General features: G+C 40.8%; 1 protein-coding gene across 6 annotated transcripts in view; it reads left to right on the top strand.

The window, feature by feature from the left end:
* The first annotated feature begins 77 nt into the window (after positions 1 to 77).
* Positions 78 to 19,231, top strand: part of nfat5b (nuclear factor of activated T cells 5b) — a 34,379-nt gene continuing 15,225 nt past the window's right edge. For 2 of the 6 annotated variants that reach the window (XM_079340394.1, XM_079340393.1), the window contains exons 1-2: positions 78 to 405; positions 16,922 to 17,044. In XM_079340394.1, coding sequence (XP_079196520.1) covers positions 333 to 405; positions 16,922 to 17,044 — 196 coding nt within the window. In that variant the 5' untranslated portion in view covers positions 78 to 332. Of the gene's footprint in view, positions 406 to 16,921; positions 17,045 to 17,189; positions 19,057 to 19,231 lie in introns of those variants that run through there. The other 4 variants (XM_079340397.1, XM_079340395.1, XM_079340396.1 and 1 more) reach the window with 3 other exon arrangements.

The raw sequence follows: 19,231 nt of genomic DNA, 5'->3' as shown, positions 1-19,231 counted from the left end.
TTAGCAAAGCTCATTATCATAAAAAAAAAATGATATCGACGTAACGGTTTACGTATTGCGTCATTTGTGTGGGCGTGTCACCCGCTGTTGGCAGCAGTAGCTCGGCACGTCGGTTGGCGACAACATGCTTCGTAGACGGACCTAGAGGGTTCTCACCAGACAAGTCACCGAGAAGACAGCTTTCCAGCTTTAGGGACAGGGTCAACGAAGAAACGGGAGTGGTCTTAACACAAGTTTTGAAGTTTGTTGACAGTGAAAGATATTTTTTTTTCCGTCCCGCTACGTGAAGGTGTGTGAGTGGGTGTCCGGTTTCCCAATCTTGAGGGATTGCGATGCCCTCTGACTTTATCTCCCTTTTCAGCGGGGACCTCGACCTGAATCATCCCAGAGCCTTGTACTCGAAAGGTAAAATTAACAGCTTTTAATAAGTTATACTTGTTTCAGTACTTTCTCGTGAACTTCTTCTACCTATAGCCTACCTGTGTTTGTGGTGGCGTTCAGCCCCCTCTCTTCTCACTGACATTCATATCTTATAGACTCCCTCCTGTCACATGCCTGCTGATAATAGACTCGAGTTTACGTTTATCTCTGTATGACATGACATAGATGTTATTCCAGCGTTTTTACTTTTGGTTTGGTGTCATGGAGAAAGGTAAAAAAAAAAAAAATGTTAATGTTATGTCAAACCAAACTAAAGCCCTCAGCAGAAAGCATGCACACCGGTCAGACCAGTTTACTTTACCCCTGCCAGCTGAAAACAGGGCTGTCTATTTTCTGTGGGTTGTTCTGCGAAGAACCCCCCTCCCCCTGCTCCACAGAGGCACAACACGCACACGCACACACACACACACACACACACACACACACGCACACGCACACACCTACACACAGTGCCCTCTGAGCGCTGCAAGTGTGTCCATCATAAACATCAACTTTGTTATCAACACTTAAAGTGAACCTGCAGACTAAATTGCTTCCATTACAGCAGGTTTGAGTCTGAAAACAAAAACAGAAAAGAATAATAGCATGATTTTCCACAGTGTATGTGTGTAAGACTTGTGCACATGTTTTTCTCTGAGATCATTTTTTGCATTATAACGGGAAAAGGATCATAGAAATTTTTTTGTATACCATACAAGCGTGTGTAGCTTACACTGTGTCGCCTAATATTACTCAGCCAGTTTATTGCTCAGACAGACCATGTAGTCAGGTCTTCTGTGATGTTGTGTGTAACACCATTGTACCTAGCTTTTCAAAACATTTATGCAGACCTCTAATGGTTTCAACATAATCCAACAAAGCACAACGTTCGCATGCCCATTATGTGCAATTGCACAGTTCAGGTAGATTACTACTGTATACTACTTTATTATGCCACTGTAATCATGGACATGATAACACATTTCACTGTGCAGAGTTTTGGTTCATGTGTTTTCCAGTCTCAGTGGTAACTGAGGCATCATACAGCATAAATCCTTTTTTCTAATGCTAATCTTTTTTTATTGTACACATCCACTGACTGTGTGTTAGGATAAAGAGGACATTTCATACCCCTTTTCTACCTTTTTAAACAGTCCCCCTGTGGTCCAAATGAAACACCTGTGCTGTGCTTTGGTCAAAATTTAAGCTCAATAAAGTACTAGAGGAGGTCTGTGACCCTGTAGAAAGCAGCCCTCTCAGAATGCTCCGTTTTGGTGTGTATGTCTCTTTAAATGCTTCTCCAAACTACCCAAAGATTGTTAGCTGACTGATTCTACTTGATGAGTCCTCTCAGCTACCCTGATCTCCTTCGTCAGTTTGTTCCTGGTCTTCTCCTGTAGGCTTCCTCCTTGGCCTGACGTAGCTTCCTAAGTTGAGGTTGTAAACCAGGGCTTGTTGGTTGCAGCCGGTCCTGGTCTGCACACACTTGTCCTCACAGAAGCTGATGTAAGATGTGACCGTGTCTGTGAAGTCGTTGAGGTTTGCTGATGCAGCTTCAGAAACACTCCGATCAGTGCAGTCACTCCTCTGCCCATTTCTTTACAATCCTCACGACATGCTTAGCAGTTTCGAACTTCTGCTCGTAGGTCGGGATGAGGTGAAGTCGACAGTGGTCGGAGAGTGCCAAAGCTGCTCGGGGAATAGAGCGATGTGAATCAACTTCACATGTTGTCTCGTGGGTTCGATCTGCTCTGTTAAAATCACCCAGCGTGATGATCAGAGCGTCAGGATGCTTTTTCTTCACGTCTGTCATCTGGTCAGCCAGGTGCTGGAACGCCTCTGTTACACAGGCCTGAGGTGAGACATAGACAGACACCGACCAGAACAATGGAGGAGAATTCCCACGCTGAATAAAAAGGTTTACAGATTAGGGCTCAGATTAGTGCATGACTTCTTCAACACTGTGTGACATCTGTGCACCAACCTACGTTTATGTGGAAGCATATTCCGCCTCCCCTGGTCTCTCCATCTGCTCCGATGAGCTGAAAGTCCTGGAGGTGTAGTGAGCTGTCCGCGATGTTGTTCACTGAGTCAGGTTTCAGTGAAACACAGGGCGACAGATGTGCTCAAGTTTGAATTTCTTGTCTTTTAAGAGCAACAGCTCGTCCGTGTTGTTAGGCAGAGAGCGGACGCTCGCCAGGTGAATTGATGGGAGTGCACTGCGTAATCCATGCGGCCTCAGTTTGACGAGCGTGCCCGCTTGCTTGCCCCCCATCTGCGGCGTCTCAGGCCGAGTCCAGAGAGAGCTGTTGCTCATCCTGCAAAAATCTCAGCAAAACTTTCGGGTTCAGTGAAAGCCTTTGGGGGAAAAAAAACAACAACAAAAAACTGGACAGACGACAGTCTGATGCTAATTAGTTCTTCTCTGGTATTTAAGACCACAGAAGGTTAACAGAAAACTATTAATGTAAACAAAAACACGACCGTAGCAACCATCCGCGGCACAACTTTTTAAATATGTTGAAAACATTTAACAACATTTAGAGATACCATCACAGAGACATGGCTGCTGTGGGAATTGTTAATGGCTGGAAGGTGGACTCAGAGGTCAGAATAATAAAGTGTCACCCCCCCCCCCCCCCCCCCCCCCCCCCCCCAGGGGGGAGGTGTTATGTCCCTGTTTGACATCATGAAGGGAACATCTCCAAACGGCCTGTTTTAGCACACATTTACTGAAAAGTAGAGCAGGCGAAAGACAGAGAGGACAGACTTTTGTTATCATTGAGGGGGTTGGGTCACGCATTAGGGTTAAAAAAAAAAAGCCAGGCTAAAGTGAGTTTAGAATAATATGTGACCTTGTGACCTTTCATCATAGTAATATGTTTATTTGGTGGAGGGTTTGTCATAGAGCGGGGTCATCATTAAAGATGAACGCAGAAAAAACAAGACTTGTAAATACTGTTGCTATGTGATGTCAGTCTGTTGTTGTTGTTTTTTTTTTGTTCCAGATCACATTTGGTCAAAAGGCACTTGGAATAGGGGGAATCTTAAGTAGCTTTTTAAATACAACAAGCTGAAGGTCAACAAAAAGGCCTCATTTGAATGTTTGTTGTGTTCTCGTGCCGTGTCACACCTGATGAGGAGTGAAGCGTGTTTGACACTGATTGAGAGAAGGAAGAGACAAAGTGTGTCTTATACACTCAAATCAGCTATAAAAAGTGTTGTGAAACATTCCTTTACTACTTCAGCAGTCCTATACTTTTACCTTCTTACAATGAGGAAACTTTCCACTGGAGGAGTTTTATTGCTACATTTCTTTACAAAGTCAAAAAGGAACACATAACATTTTTTTAAGAACGGTTTAGAATGTTTTATTTCTTTCTTTCGTGTGACTTTCGATTCAACAAAAACGCTGTTGAGACTTGTTGGACCTTGTTTACTCACTAGTCACAGTGTCGTTTACTTGTGTCAGTAACCTCAGTCGGCTGTGTGAGAATGGAGGGAGCCAGTTTTGCATCTCGCCGAACAGGCTAAATCTCCACTGGTCATCTGTGGAAGAACGGGTTCATTGAACAGACATCATCCTCTATCATGGATATCACACAGAATCAAGTTATATTATTTCTGCATTGTTATTATTATTTTTTTTCATTTGTTTGTTACTTTGTATACGTATTGATGATGCTGGCGGGACAGGGAATTCCAAGGAAGGACAAAAGATTCCCTGCAGATAGGAATGGCCCTCGGTTGGTAAATGACTGTGGGTTATTGCAGGTCATAAAATACCTTCCCATCAGTTTCACAGTAAACAACGCTACAGGTTTCTCGTAAGTTTGATGAAATCTGGTTAACAATTGTAAGACCACAGATCTTGAAATACTTTTTTTTTTTTTTCTCAGATTGACACCCACCAAAGGCTGTTCAATCATTAACCCTGTGGCTGCCCTGTGTGTAAACCTGGGCTTAAATAGCACTCTATTAATATTGACTCTGCTGTGTTAAGCAAACTTAGCGGCATGCACTTAGAAAATACTTGATTGCCTTAAAAGCTTGTTGATATTTGATGATGAAAGAAAGAATACTGCAGAAGGGAAACATCTGAAAGATAAGCTCAAGTACATTTAGAGTTTGTAACCCAGCTGTCTCTAACCAAGTTATTATCTTTCATAGACGAGGCCACAGGGAGAAAGAGTTTGCAGTACTGTACATAGAAGTGTCTCCGAACAGCAATCGGCATTTTCACATGGCTGCACGCTTTTAACTTCACAGACGAGCATACAGCAGCTTCAGGTTGACCAGTGTGTTCCCTGTGCTTTCGCTGCATGTCTCCTATTGACATCCAATAAAATCACACATTGTTACTGATCAAAGACAACCTAAAGTTTTGTTTTGCTTAAATAACTTTGTGAAAATAGTTGCACATCTTACTTTTATATGTACTTTAGAAACCATGTACTTGTACCTTATGTTTCTTATTTCTCTAATTCCCCTTTGTCTTTTTTTATTCTACTGTGTGTTAATAAAACTGAAAATGTAAATAATAAATAAAATAAATTTAAAAAAAATATATATATATATTTTAAAAAATCACAATCATGCCTGAGTAAATTGTCAATGACATAACCAATCAGTGATGAAACTGCTGTTAAAATAAGACTGCAGATCCTGCAGTGAGTCATTTAGGAACTGATTTTCAAAGAAACGAGTAGTCTGTCTTAGTTTTTTTTATATTAAACAGTCAAACGTAAAGTTGCTGTTTATGTACATGATTTGTATGTTCAGTTTGGCATTACCGGTTTATTCTTCAAGTATGTCTCCAGAAAAAAAAAACAATGTCACGATGCCATACCTTCTTCTAAATCTCTTTTAAATTAATCATTAACACTAACCAAACCTGCGAGAAAAAGAGAGATAAGGCTCAGGTCACAATATCACCCTCTCTGGTATTTACTGCTCTCTTGTGACTTTGTTGTGGCCGCAGCATATTAATGTATAAGTGGTTTCACCTGCTGAAGTGTGTGGCACACTTGTTCAATACTATCATAGCCTGTCTAATGACTTTTTTTCACGACTGTTTTAAAAGTGGCACGTTTATGTCAACGCTGGATTTCATCCTAAGCCCGTCATTAACCGTTCTACAATTTTTACACTTCAAAAAATATTTCTCAATGCACACAAAAGTTCAACTCAATAACTTTGGATCTGTACAAAATAATACCCATCATTAATAAGCAAATTAAAAAAAACCCCCAGTTTTTAATGGATTATTAAACTATTCCAAAATCATAGGTAGAACATGAGAAAAGTATATTTGTGTTGTAATAGTTATTATTGAAATAGAATAAAAAATGTGAAACTTTGAATTTTATTCCTGCAATATTGCAAGTATTTCATCGTAGCTGCAAAGTTGGCATCATTCATTTCGTTGTCGCTCCTACTAGAATGTAGCAGACCTTTGTTTCCTCAGATGAGGTTATTGGGTCTGCTTTGAAAAGAGATCTTAGCTCAACCTGAAGCAGCCACACACACACACACACACACAGGATCTAAAGGGTGGGAGGAGAATACTGTCAAGCAGGATATCACTGAGAAAAAATGGAGGTACAACTTGATGTTTCATGTCTAAAATCGGTTTTCTGGTTCAATTCTCTGTGTATAGATGACTCTTCGCTTGTCCATTAAAGTCATTTAGTGATTGAACTAATAAAAGATTAGGGCTGTCAGATGTTTCTATAGTAAATAAGTTCAAAGTTACAGAGTTAATTTTAGTCAATCAAAAGCAGGATTAGCAATTCTATTGATATTCCTCTCTCCCCTCTGTAGCTCATCGGTAGGAGCTCAACGTTACTGTGAAACTACAAAAATAAGAGGGGGAAAAAAACGGAAGAAAGTTCAACAGAACTGGAAAATCTTACTTTCTGAAGAGACTCCTGATTCGGGGCGGCCGTAGCGCTGGGTTGGGAACCGGAGGGTCGCCGGTTTAAGTCCCGTTGCGGACCAAAATCTGGGAATTAGTCAGGTAGCTGGAGAGGTGCCAACTCTCTGAGCACTGCCGAGGTGCCCTTGAGCAAGGCACCGAACATCCCCAACCAGCTCAGGAGCACCTGCCGGGGGCTGCTTCCTCACTTTGGCATCTCTCCATTAGTACGTCAACAGGATCCTGTTTGTTCATGTCTACTCTAATATCAGCCTGTGTGTGTTGCATGACTAACAAAGTGTAACAGAATTTCCCCTTTGGGGATCAATAAAGTAAATCTTCTTTTCTAAATGTTTACCTCATCTATGATACTTGATTGTCAGTAGGGTTATAATGACGATGGTGAAATGCTGTTGTACTCAACAGCCAATAAAGAGGAGCTCAGTGTTGATGCTCTCTTCCTGGTTTTAAAGCTCGTGATACTTTGTGCTTTTGCTTCCAGTCATTTTGGAGATGATTTCTTACACTTCTCTGTAAAAAGCCCAAAGCACCTGTGAGATCTCACATCTTCCCCTTGTGCTTCTTTCCACAGATAGATGATTCTTGGACATTAAATATTGAGTGTGGTGAATCTTGGCTGGCAGCCGTCTTTCCATTGGCAGATAAGAAGCAGCCGTTAAGGTGTCAGGAGCTCATAATCATGCAACATTGTGTTACACGGTAGTCGAGGAGTTCATGGCTCAAAGGGATCAAATCTTTTATTTGGGCCTAAGATTTGCATTTTGGTAATAGATAAAATCATTAGTCATGAGCCTTATCTGCAATTCAAAGCGTGTTCATAAGTTGGATATACCGTATTAACATTTTTCAGAGATGGATCCACTTTTATTTACGCCCTATTGTTACAACTTGGCAGGACCTGCTCCAAAAGAGCTTCTTTGCAAGCGCACAGTAGGCTCCTTTTAAACCATTTAAATGATTATCTGACCCCCCTGAAACAAGGCTGTGAAGTTTCTTGTTAAAAATCCACTCTGATCCTATATTTAATCATGCCTAAACACCTCTATTTCAGCCCTGCTCAGAACAGGCTGTTTCTGTGTCTATAGCTTTAAATGCAAATGAACTGTGTCTGACCACGCCCCTCTCTGGAAGGGTCTGTGGTTTGGGCTTTCTTGCACCATGCCTTATTGTTTACAGTGAGATGGCAGACTCAGAGAGCAGAACAATCACCTACCTGTGAGAGTGTCACCCACCATGGGGGAAGGCTTACTACTCTTTGTGATGTCATGAAGGGAAAATCTTCAAACGGCCTGTTTGAGCACACCTTTTCTGAAAAGTGGAGCATGCTAAAGATGGAGAGGGACAAACTAAACTCACTGTAGTAGGAAACAAAAATGGAATGTATTTTTGTTTTCACAAAGTCCATTAAAACAGATGTCTTGATTTACCAAAAAAAGATTTTACCAAAAAAGAAGGATGTTTAAATGTATACTGAAAAAAAAACAACAACCTGAAACCACAACTCCATCTTCGTGGATTCCAATATACCAACCTAACAATAACTCTTCCTTTGTAAAGCTTAATATCATATTTAGTTTTTGTTGAGTTTGTGCCAAAGAGCAGTTAATTCAACTCGTTGGTCTTCCTAAAGGAATGATGTTGCTGTTTGGTATAATTTGATTATAAACGAACTATAAGCTTAAAAAAAAATCAAGTAAATGTTTGATCTCTGTGTCCTGAATCTCCCATCACACATTACAGGAAACAGGCTCAGTATTCAGCCCAATTGGGACGTCTTTAAAAGTAGCTCCTCAGTAAGGAAAGGGTTTCACGCAGCAACTTTTTGTTAAAAACTGGCCATATCTGTTGAAGACGTAATTACTCATACTTGCCAGCTAGGAAAACTTATCCCTGCTGTTGGCCCGTTCCGAAGCTGCCATAACAGCTATGAAAGGTTTGAAGGCAGCGAGGAGATAGATTTTAGATGGCTTTCATTTTGTCTGGTCTTTACTTGTTGAAAGGATGGCTGGGTGAACATAACATCAGACTGACACAAGAGAGACTACTGTTCATTTCCCATTCCTGACCACCTCTCAATGTTGGGGTTTCGGTAAGAACCTGATTATTGCCTAACCTTAACCACATGTTTATTGTTGAAACTACAATGACGAATTTCCCCTGACCTCAATTGTCCCCGTAACTCTAAACAGCATCATTTTTGTCTGAAACTAATCACAAGCAGGCAATAGAGGTGTTGCATCACAAAACTGGCATTTAAAGAGACACACACACCAAAATGAAGCGTTCTGGGAGAGCTGGTTTCTACAGGGTCACAAACCTCCTCTTGTACTTGATTCATGTGATATTCTGACCACGGCACAGCACAGATGTTCCATTTAGACCACAGGAGACTTTTTGAAAAAGTTAAAAAGGGGTATAATATGTCCTCTTTAACAAATGCTTTTATGTCTTATTTGGCAGACGTTGTGTATGATTCCAGTTGAATTTGGAAAAGGTTTGTAATTTGGTGGAATTTTTAGTCCTCAGTTCCATTTCTGTCTTTCCTTGGAATCATTTGAGACACAATTGCTTTATGGTATTAAAGATCCGTTCCAAATTTAGAAACACTGTTGGTTTTGTAGAGGATGGCACTCTCGTTCCATGGCCTCTTACGCAACCTGTCAGATCTGAGGCTCAGGTATTTCATGACCTTCAGAAATGTTGGAACAAGTATTCAAGCAATCCACCCTACAGTCCTCTGCTTGTGGTACCTTAATATCCTGTGTATTCATTTCTGTTTTCTGACTCAACTGCTGCTTCCTTGGGAGACTGGCAGGGGGAATGAAATGGTCGATTTCCCCTGCATCCTGTCATTGTTGGTATCCTTTTTACTGTCTATATTAAAGTGGCGCTGAAAGGTTTGGAGACGGTGGAAGATGTCTGGCTGTGCTGGAGGAATGATCTCAGTTAAAACTGTGGGAGTGCAACCTCTTTCTTTTAAGACGGCCCTGTATCATTTATTTATATTTACCCATTCCCAACAGTGTTTGGACACGTTTTGTCACACTCAACAACACCGACTTAGCATCAACAAACGCTGGATTTGATATAATTTTGTGTTGATCCTAAAATATGAATGTGTATGACTATGGTGTGCTGAGGACACGCCCCGTCTCCAAGTGACCTTTAAACAAATGACTGGAAGCACTGGGGCTGTCTTTAAAAGCTGATCAGAATGAAACCTTTTTTTTGCACTCGACTTGATTCAAGCTCTGCATGGTTTTACGTCAATCTCTGTGAGAGTAGATGAGGGGGTTGGTCACAGCTACACAAAACTGCATGTTACTTACAAACTGTCAGTAGCTGCTGAAGGTCTGCTGAGCTCCTTGAACCCTGTTCAAAGTTTTTCCTCCATAGTTTAATAAACATTTAACGGTCTCACACACAGGAGTCCTCTGCCTCAGGACAAGTCTCAACAAGTTTGGGTTAACAGGATCTCAATATGATAGCTTTGCATGCATTTATGCAAATGATTGTTTTTCCCCTATACGAGCCTTTTCTTTCTATGTTGGCTGTCAATGTTTACGTTTCATTCCACCTCCAAAGTCAACATGATTCTACTTCAGAGAATAATAATGCTCATGAAACAGATTCCCATTGCAGCAGTGATTGTTGTAACGGTCTTTTATTGTGCAATAATTGTGTTGTCATGGTGGTTTCTCCTTCTGGCCACTCCTTCATCTATCAGAGTTTGGCAAAGAGGAAGTTTCTTTGATGAGTGAAATAAGATGAATTACAGTGTTCGTTTCTCAGCAAGCCAAAACCTGCATGAACAGACATTCAACTTTTTAACTCTCCGCTCTTCTGCTTGTGTTATTTCAGCAGCTTATACATGCATACGTCAGTTTAACATGCTCTTCAAAAGCAGAGCGGCATGTGTGCATTTTTACCTGGATAACCTGCACAGTCTTCAACAAGTTCTCAGGGGCGGCAGCTGCAGAAAAAAAAAAAAAAAAAGTGCGACTGCAGACATCTGTTAGCTCCTCTTAAAATATACTGTACACAATCACAGCAGGTTTTAAACATTTCAAGCAGGAGTAACCCCACATTTCAGACTTTTGTTTTTACCAAAAACAAAACTAAAAGTGTTTGTAGTTAAGGTGTTTTGACCCCTTTTCCAGCCTGCAGTGGTTTTCACCTGACTAATCAGTAAATATTCCAAATCCTTATCAACCTACCGAACACCAAATCTTCTTAAGAATTTATAATCAGAAGGCATGAGCTCAGTCTAGCCCTGGAAATGACACATTGTCATAATGCTGGAAAAGTCTTCAATGAAGGAATGATACTTCTGAGATGAGAACACAATGACTACACTATAAGAATGAGCTCTGAAGGTTAGCTCAGAGTTGCAGATATTCAGATACTTCAGAGCCCGAAGACTTTATGCATACATATCTTGTTTTCCTCCAATCCATCCGATTGGAGGAAATTTGTTGTCGCGATTTTTCACGGAGGACTTTGTGGTGGGTCCTGAGGCTGGACGAGTTGAGAACCGCTGCTGTAGTCAATGCTGCTGTTTCCACATAACACGCCGCTGTCCTTCTCTGGATTGGCCTCCGCACTCCGTTTCAAATACACACCGACTCGATTTTTTTTTTTTTTTTTGACGGAGCCACTTGTGTGGAGCTGAACAGAATGGATTGACTCAGACAGGAAATGAGACAACCGAATGCGCAGAGAATCTGACACATCTATCACTTTATCAACATCCAAAAAAAGCTTGTCTTGTAATACTACTATGGATTGAGAGAAAGGTTCAGCATGAATTGGAAGTAAAACTTTAGTTCGTATAGCAGACCGAGTGTGTCTTTAACTTGTATTCCTGCTCGGCTTCTTTTCCATGCTTCCAATGAGTGTATGCGTGTGGTGTTGCTAAAGGCTTTTCCTGTTGCTTCAGCCCGGTTTTCCTGTGAGCCAGATGAAAATGTTGCCACACCAAAAGTTTTGTTGAACGCTTTTGTCATACTGTAAGATGTTGTTAGTTGCGTGTCTTGTTGTCAGACACACGTACACTGATTCAGACAAACGGAGTCGCGAGGTTCCCCTGATTTCTCAGGAAGTTGAATAAAACCCTCACCTCACTGCTGATGAGAGATACTGGAGTGTATTCCCGTGTCTGTATCTAAGCGTGGCATTTTTCGGTGAGTGTGCGCGTGTGAGCTTGTGTGTGCGTGTGTGTGTTGTCCTCTGTAAATAGTTTGAATTCCTTCTTTCCGAAGTCACGCTTTCATGTTAAGCTCAATGTCTTTTCATCTTTTTCGAGTCTGCTGGTGAATACAGAGCCAAAGGTTTAACATTATGTCACCCAGAACACAGCAATCACTTCCACATTTGTGTGGAGAGACAAGGACACACAATAAGACTCCCTCCCTCCCTCCCTCTCTCCTCCTCCCTTCGCGCGGCTAACAAGCACCTTTGTTTCTCAGACTTGTGGCTGGATGGTTTGGCCCTCACAGTAGCCTCGGTGGTCTGTTTGGTAAAGTCAGGATTGTGGTGGGTGTTTGTTGAAAGAAAAGTTGTGTAAACTGATGCCTGGAGGTCTTTCCTGCTCACCTCAGGATTAGCTGAAAAAGGAAAGAGCTACATGCCACTACCTCTGAGCCTGCTGTTGGACCAATGATTCATGTGCAACAAAGCCAGGCTGACCGTGGACTAATACTCTTTTTCAATTAACTGTCAGAACGCAAAGATTGTTAGCAGTGTAGGAAATGTTGTACAAGTCAAAACAGAAGATCTAGGCAAGAGAAACATCTTTTGTTTCCCTTATTGAAGTTAAAGACAACGTCCCGGTGTTCAGCGCCTCATTTGTTTTTGTTTTTTTTATAAATGAAGCCATTCTAGGCCTTTGACTTAAGTTCAAATGTATCCAGTGGATTGAGCTTCTCTTGTCTTCACAGGCCTAATGTGCATTTACTGTTTGTACATAAAGACCAGCATGAGTCAATCAAGGTAAATAGTGTAGTTGTGCTCCCAGTCAAAATGATGTCCAAAAAAACCAACATTTTTTAGATCATCATCATCACTTCCTGACTACAACATATTCTATCCATTTTTTTTCATGGATAAAATAATCACAAAGGAAAAGGAAAGTATTTATCAATGCAGTCATACTAACAAGTCCTCTTATAATGGCTGCTGTTGTGCAAGAGGCAGGAGAGGTACGTCTTTCGGACTTTGATGTGAGTCATGTCTGCTGTTGTATGAGTGACAGGCTCTGCTGTCAGACACAAAGCTGTGCAACTAGTGGTTCCTGATGCTGCTGATATTATGTCTTATTTTTTTCTTTAAAATGACGTGTTTAAAATGAAACTTTTTGCAGCCATTATTATCTGTATTGACCCAAACAATATTAACCCTTTATGACTATCGGAGGTAAACTGGTTTGAATGTGACTCACAACGTGTGACTCTGATGCAACTGGTATGGATGAGTTCAAGTGATACATCTTAATAATGCAACACTCATCTATCACTCCTCATGATGAAATACATGACTTCAGCAGTTCTGAATCCAGTAGTACCACCCACTGCCTTCGAGCAGAATGCTAGTTATTAAGATTGAAGACATTAAAGACGACTGAGGTTTAACAGTTGCTCTCTTTCCTTTTTGATCACTGCTGTTCAAAGTTAAATGTTGTTATGGGGTTTGGCTTTTCTTTCCAGTGGTGTTTCATTTCCCCCTGTTTTTAAAAGAAAATGGATTCTCACCTCTAAAGTTACACCTGCTGGATGTTTCACTTCATCACACACACACACACACACATATTCAGCACATGTGCTTCAAGAGATGAACTCTTATTTTCTAGTGTTTTGGGTTTCTCTCTCTAAAACTCTTCCGTCTGTCTCTCCCTTTAGGAAGGTGTTGGTTCAACTTTTTTGTTGGAATTTGTGTCTCAGGCGAACGCTACTGTGATTTTGAAAGTTCTTATGTATCTATACCCTGATTGAAATGTCAGCCACAGTACTGAAACGGGTTGATCTAATAGAACGGCATTTAAAGGACGATTATTTGTGGACATATACAAAGAAGAACATTTAAAGAATTTCATGTTTGGATACTGTAGCTTGTTTAGTTGACTCCCTTAATGCAGCATTTCAGACACAAAGTGGAAGCCTTGTCAATACATACCATACCATGATGCTATGTAAGGCTCTTAAAGGATACAGTGACATTATCGGCCCATGCAGTTAATTTTAACTTAATTAACAGTTAAACAGTGTTTTTATTAGGAGCACAAAGATTAAATCTTGCTGATGTTACCACAGCAGAACATTTAGAAGTGAAAGAATAAACTCTTGTATTGTTATTATAAATGCTTTTCATGTTCACTCTCCACAAACAAGCTGAGCTCAGCTTCAGCTGAACCTGTGTGCTGCTGACCAGTCAATTAACAGCTCTGATATTCAGACAGGAAATGAAACAGCTACCATTAGTATCGAGCAGAATTCAATTCTTGAAATAAAATTTTAAAACTAGACGTTGCATTTATCAAACTGGAGCCGTGTGACATCACACATACATTCTTGGATCAAGTCAAAATGGTGTCCTGTGTGAGTCCAGCACTTGACCTTGTAAGGATTATCAGCGTGACAAACACAATAACACGTTTTCACGCTCAGGTGGGTTTAACTCTTGACCACAATGTTGTAACGCTAGTCGTGTAAGGAGAGCACAGAAGACTCGTCCCCTGATTTCTGTTGCTATGGAGTCGCCGGCAGCCTTCACGGAGGCTTCAGCTGTAGACATTTCAGGGTTGTTGTACATGGTTTGCTGCAGGTGACAGCCCCTTTTACAGTTTTTCTTCACCGCCCTGAATCATTTCCAAAATGCTCCGACAAGGGGGAGCTCATTCTCACCTTCCTCCTCACTAATTGTTCAGAGGTGCTTCCACAAGGTTCAGGAAATGAAGATTGTATATCTCGAATTGTTTCATCATAGGTAGGTTATTTGATTTGCGGCGTTTCTGCTCGAGAGGATTCCAGATGACAATACCTCCAACCTGTTGAGCAAGTTGAAGTACAGAGAAGGGTCTGGGAGCACAGTAAACAAGGCACAGAGAGGCAGAGACGTAGGTGGAGTGGAGGAGGGGGACAGAAGGGGAGTTAAGTCAGTCGCTCAGCCAAAAAAACCAGTGCCACGCCCCAGGTGCCAGGGCTAGTAAGTGCAAGCAGCAGGAATGTGAGGGAAATGAATGAGAGCGTAAGTCCTGCCATTCACATGGTGAGTGCTGCCTTTTTGTACCTTTAGCCCGCACTACTTACCATATAAACATATCACAAAGCATGGTGAGGGCACGACGAAGGAAAGCTGTTACGCTCGGCAAATGAAAACTCTGCGAAGGTTTCTGATCTGTAACTTTGACTGGATGTGGTTTCTTGTCTTTTCTTCTGTTTACATTGAAAGTGGGTGGCAAATATTTCCAGTATTGATGGTATAAGTCGACTTGATCAGACTTGTGCTCTTTGTCTGTTAGTGTGAAGTTGTTTTTTTTTGTTTTTTTTTTGTCTGCCAAGTAATCTGTTGTAATTGTGATCACAAGCAGGCACACAATGAAGGATTTTCCTCTGGGGTCTGCGCAGCACAACTGCAGCCTGAAAGTCCAAACATGACATGGTGGGCAAGTCGGTCCAGTTTATCTCCCAGCTAAAACAAAAAACAAAACAAAAAAACGGATCCTTTTATTTCTTTAATGTTTTTTTCTCCTGTGTGAAAGACAGCACGTTTTTAGTCCAGTGTAAATAAAGAACAGCTCCCTGTGTGTCTGCTGAAGAGGAAACACATTTGCAGCAATATAATATTTCTTTTCACTCTTTAAAGGCACTCGTGGACTCTGGAAACACTTTGAACAGGCTAGCTAGTGATTTTGAGTCTGCCCCTCTGAGAGAAGAGTACATATTTTCTGTCTGTGCGGTTGGCAATCTGTTTACTGGAAGGGTTGCTCACCAAGAGCACATGTTGCTGCATGTGCAGTCAGTCAGCAAGCCCCGAATAGACTGTGGAGTTAAAGTGTAAATGCAGGGGCAGGGAAAGTGTTTTTGTGGAGGAGGAGGTGGGGGCGTTGTGTGCATGTGCACGCATGAGTGTCTGTGATTTTGTTTAGAGAACTCAGCAAATAAGCAGCAAAACCACACTAGAATCCTGTGTGTATGTGTGGTTCATTGTGAGTTATATGAGTTTGCTGAGTCCAGTTTTTAAGCTCCCTTTCTGGGAACCAGCATTCCCTGCTCTTCTAAAGCGAGCTGTAAGAGACCGGAGGGCTATGGGAATGAAGAGGCATGGGCTGGTTTCAGTATGTCCCAGGTTTGTCTATTGTACACAGCGAGTGGTAACAATGGGAGGGTTAAGTATCTGATATACACACCAAACCCTGGGAATCAGCTGCAAGTAATTAAAGCTGGCAGTTGGCAGAGGAGAGAGTCAGGCGACTGTAATGGCTGCTCGAAGTTCATACCATAATATTTTGATGATGAATCAGGCTGCTAGTTAAAGTGGTGTCATGCTGTTGACCCAAGGCTTTCTACTTTCACCACGTCCTGTCGGCCATGAGGCAGGCACAGAGAAGACAGAAAACAAGCCTGACGCCTGTTTGGAAGGAGACCTTTAGATTTCACCTCGGAGCTCCACTTAAATGGTTCATCAGCACTTGGCAATGTCCACAGCCTGTATTAACGGAATAACATCTGAGCGAAAACAATCCACCCGTTGTATGGCAGGGTAACCTCCTCCATCTTTAAGAGTTTGTTTAAAGGAGCAGCGTCCTGAAGAAGCTCTTACCCTCATCTTTTCTTTAGGGTTTTCTTGGGGAGGTCCTTCTTCTACTATTCTTGTTTCATGTTTTCTTTTTTTAGTGTAACTGTCTTTTTTTGGTGCAAATAAATAAATACATAAATAAAATAAAAGGGTGGCTGCAGCCAACATCGGCAACTATTGATGTCACCCACACAGATCCCAAACCGAACTGTTATCTTTTGAGTTGCATTGTGGGTAATGTAGGCACATGATTCTGAAAAGCAAGACTGGGAAAAAAAAAACAACCCTTCTGGTTCTAATGAAACAAGTCATCAGTTCAGGCCCTTTTAATGTTGCAGTGTTGACTGTTACACTGCGTTTGAGACTTCTCCCTCTCTTTTTTTTTTTCTTTTTTTTTTTTTTCTCTAAGTTACACCATGCAGAGGACGGGTCACAGTATGGCATGGTTCTTGTGTATAGACTTTGGCAGTGATGAAGAAAGCTTAACCTGTTAACACCTGTAAGTTTTGATGCAAACTGATTTGAGATTTGTGACACTGCTTCTAGAACATGAAAGTGATATCATTGGAGACATCCAAGGAACACATTAAACATTAAATCAGACAAGGAAATCCCGAGTCTTATTTTACAGATCCAACCTGTTCAAATTCAAATTCAAATTAAAAAAAAACTTTATTTGTCCCCGGGGGGCAATTCAGTTCCTCTTGCCACCTAATCCTTCTTTTAATTTGCTCCCCCACTCACTCTCTCTCTCTATCTCTCTCTCAACAGAATCAGCTTATGATCTTCTTCCTGGAAAGCTACAGTTATCCTCCACTCGACAGAACCTGAAAGTCATGAGTCAAAAGAGTGGTGGAGAGGCCGGGCCTCCCCCTTCAGCTGCTGTAGCTTCAGGTAGGATCCTGCTCTTCATGCAGTATCTTTACTTCTCCTCTGCGAGCAGGACTGATCATGTTCCATCCCTGACAAAGAAAAAACAAAACAGTGCAACAGTGCTCTGGGGACGCATGTCAGGGCTGATAAATGTTTTAATATAATTATATCAGTAACAAGTTAGGGTTTTCAATTTGTCCTAATTCTATTTTTTTTCTTCATATTCTCCTATTTAATTTTCCTTAAGTCTTATTTACAATAAAAGCATATTTCGTCATCAGATACTTTGTCTTATCATGATTACAATTTCCAAAATTCTCTAAGAAAAATCCTGCAAACCCAAAAGTCATGAGGCTGTTTGGTCGATGCGATCATTTCTGGGAGGCTTACACACCTTAGTGCAGAAACCATGCTTCAGCAAACAAAAACAGGAACTGTCAGATACATTTGAAGAGGTCTGAGCACTCTCTTTAGTGAATTTAAAACACTGACGCGAGGCAGAAGGAGCGATTTTTTTCTTTTTTTCTTTTTAAAGCAGCTTTGGAGGAAAATAACAGGATTGCAGTTTTTACACCTCCTGCAGGAGATTCAAGAGGTGCACATTGTGATATTATCCGTCTTTGTTTGCACCATATTAATAGTAGAGACGTGTTGCTTTTTTGGTATTGGCTAGAGAAGGATGTCATTATCATTTATTGAAATCACAGAAATCCTCCTGCTTCTCTTGTCTGTACTTGTGAATAACAAACACCTAAGGGAAGGGAATGGTCAGGGAAGCCTGTCAGAAAACCAGCCTGCAGCTCTGTGAGACTCCCGCATCACCCTCTTCAAATAAAACAAACAAAAAAAAAAAAACTACTCAGCAAGCAACTTACGTCATTGGAGTTGGGTAAACCAGAAAATGTGTTGGAGGGAGAGGTTGATGTTAATGCAGGTTGTACTGATGAGATGTTTGTTTATTGCAGAACCCAAGTTTTTAAATGTCATTTTATGTAATAGATTATATAAGAGTCTCAAGTCATTTTTTGTCAGACAGAATCTAAAATAGGTTTATGGTTTTAAGGGTTCAAATTACCCAATAATGTTGACAGTGCCCAACAAAGCCTATTATATCACATTGTTGCATACTCAGCACAAAATCCTTCACATACTTTTTTTCTTTTCTTAATGTTACAGAGAATAAGTCTCGGAGTGGCTCTAATCCCATTGTTTGGCATTTCCACACCTCCAGCATTGTTGCATAAGCTTGTAAATTTATAAACACCTCAGCACTTTTCTGATTTGTTGTTTTGGGGAAATAAATACAACAATGATGATTGTGCTTGATGTACGGTCAAATGGGGAAAAAAAATTCAAGACAGTTTTGAAAAATATGCTGTTTTGACGATTTAGCTGTACCACTATTTGACAGCTAAGAATTAAACTGGCCCTTTTAGCAGCATATAACAATAGTTACACATTTCACTGACGTGACATTGAGTTGTCTTATAAACACATTACAACACGTGAATGGGTTTTTTCTTACAGGAAAGGGTACAAAGATTAAAACCCCCTGATTTCTTGAGCGGAAACAACTTAAGTAATTAAAGTGGATGTGATTCACGATGTCAAAGCACTAGAAAGAGCAAATATTGAAAAACACATATAACAGCAACAAATGGAGGCATATTTGACATCAGGACTGTGCTTGCTGATTTGCTCTGCTCCTCATTGAAGTGTCACAGTTTCAAATTGAATTTCAGTTTATCCAGAAGTGTGTTCCCTCTGAACTACAATGCTTCAGTACAGCCACTCACAGGTGAAGTATGTCACACTTTACATGGAACTGTAAGCTTTATGAAGACTGCCAATAGTGTATCCTGGCTTATGATTCTTTATAGTTTCAGGGAGACACTCTAACTTCCCTTTTAAATGCAAATGTTTTGTTTTGTTTTTTGCAGCAATAATTATATTCCTGAATCAAAGTCATACATGGATTTTCCGTGGGGATGGAATAAAAGAGAGTAAACACCCATCACTTAACAGTTTTAATGGTGCGCTTCACATCAAATTTGTTAACAGATTTTAGGTTTTATCCCTTTTTTTCCTTCAAGTTAAATAAAAAAGAAAGAACTTACCTCCGTATTTATTTAGTCATTTCTTGTGGACTGTGTGTTTTCAAACCAGTGAGTCGATCCAGAAGTCAACATCAGTCTAACTACTATTGAC

Source organism: Symphodus melops (genome assembly GCF_947650265.1).
Source record: "Symphodus melops genome assembly, chromosome: 3".
NCBI lineage: Eukaryota > Metazoa > Chordata > Actinopteri > Labriformes > Labridae > Symphodus > Symphodus melops.
This window is presented reverse-complemented; position numbering and strand designations above follow the sequence as displayed.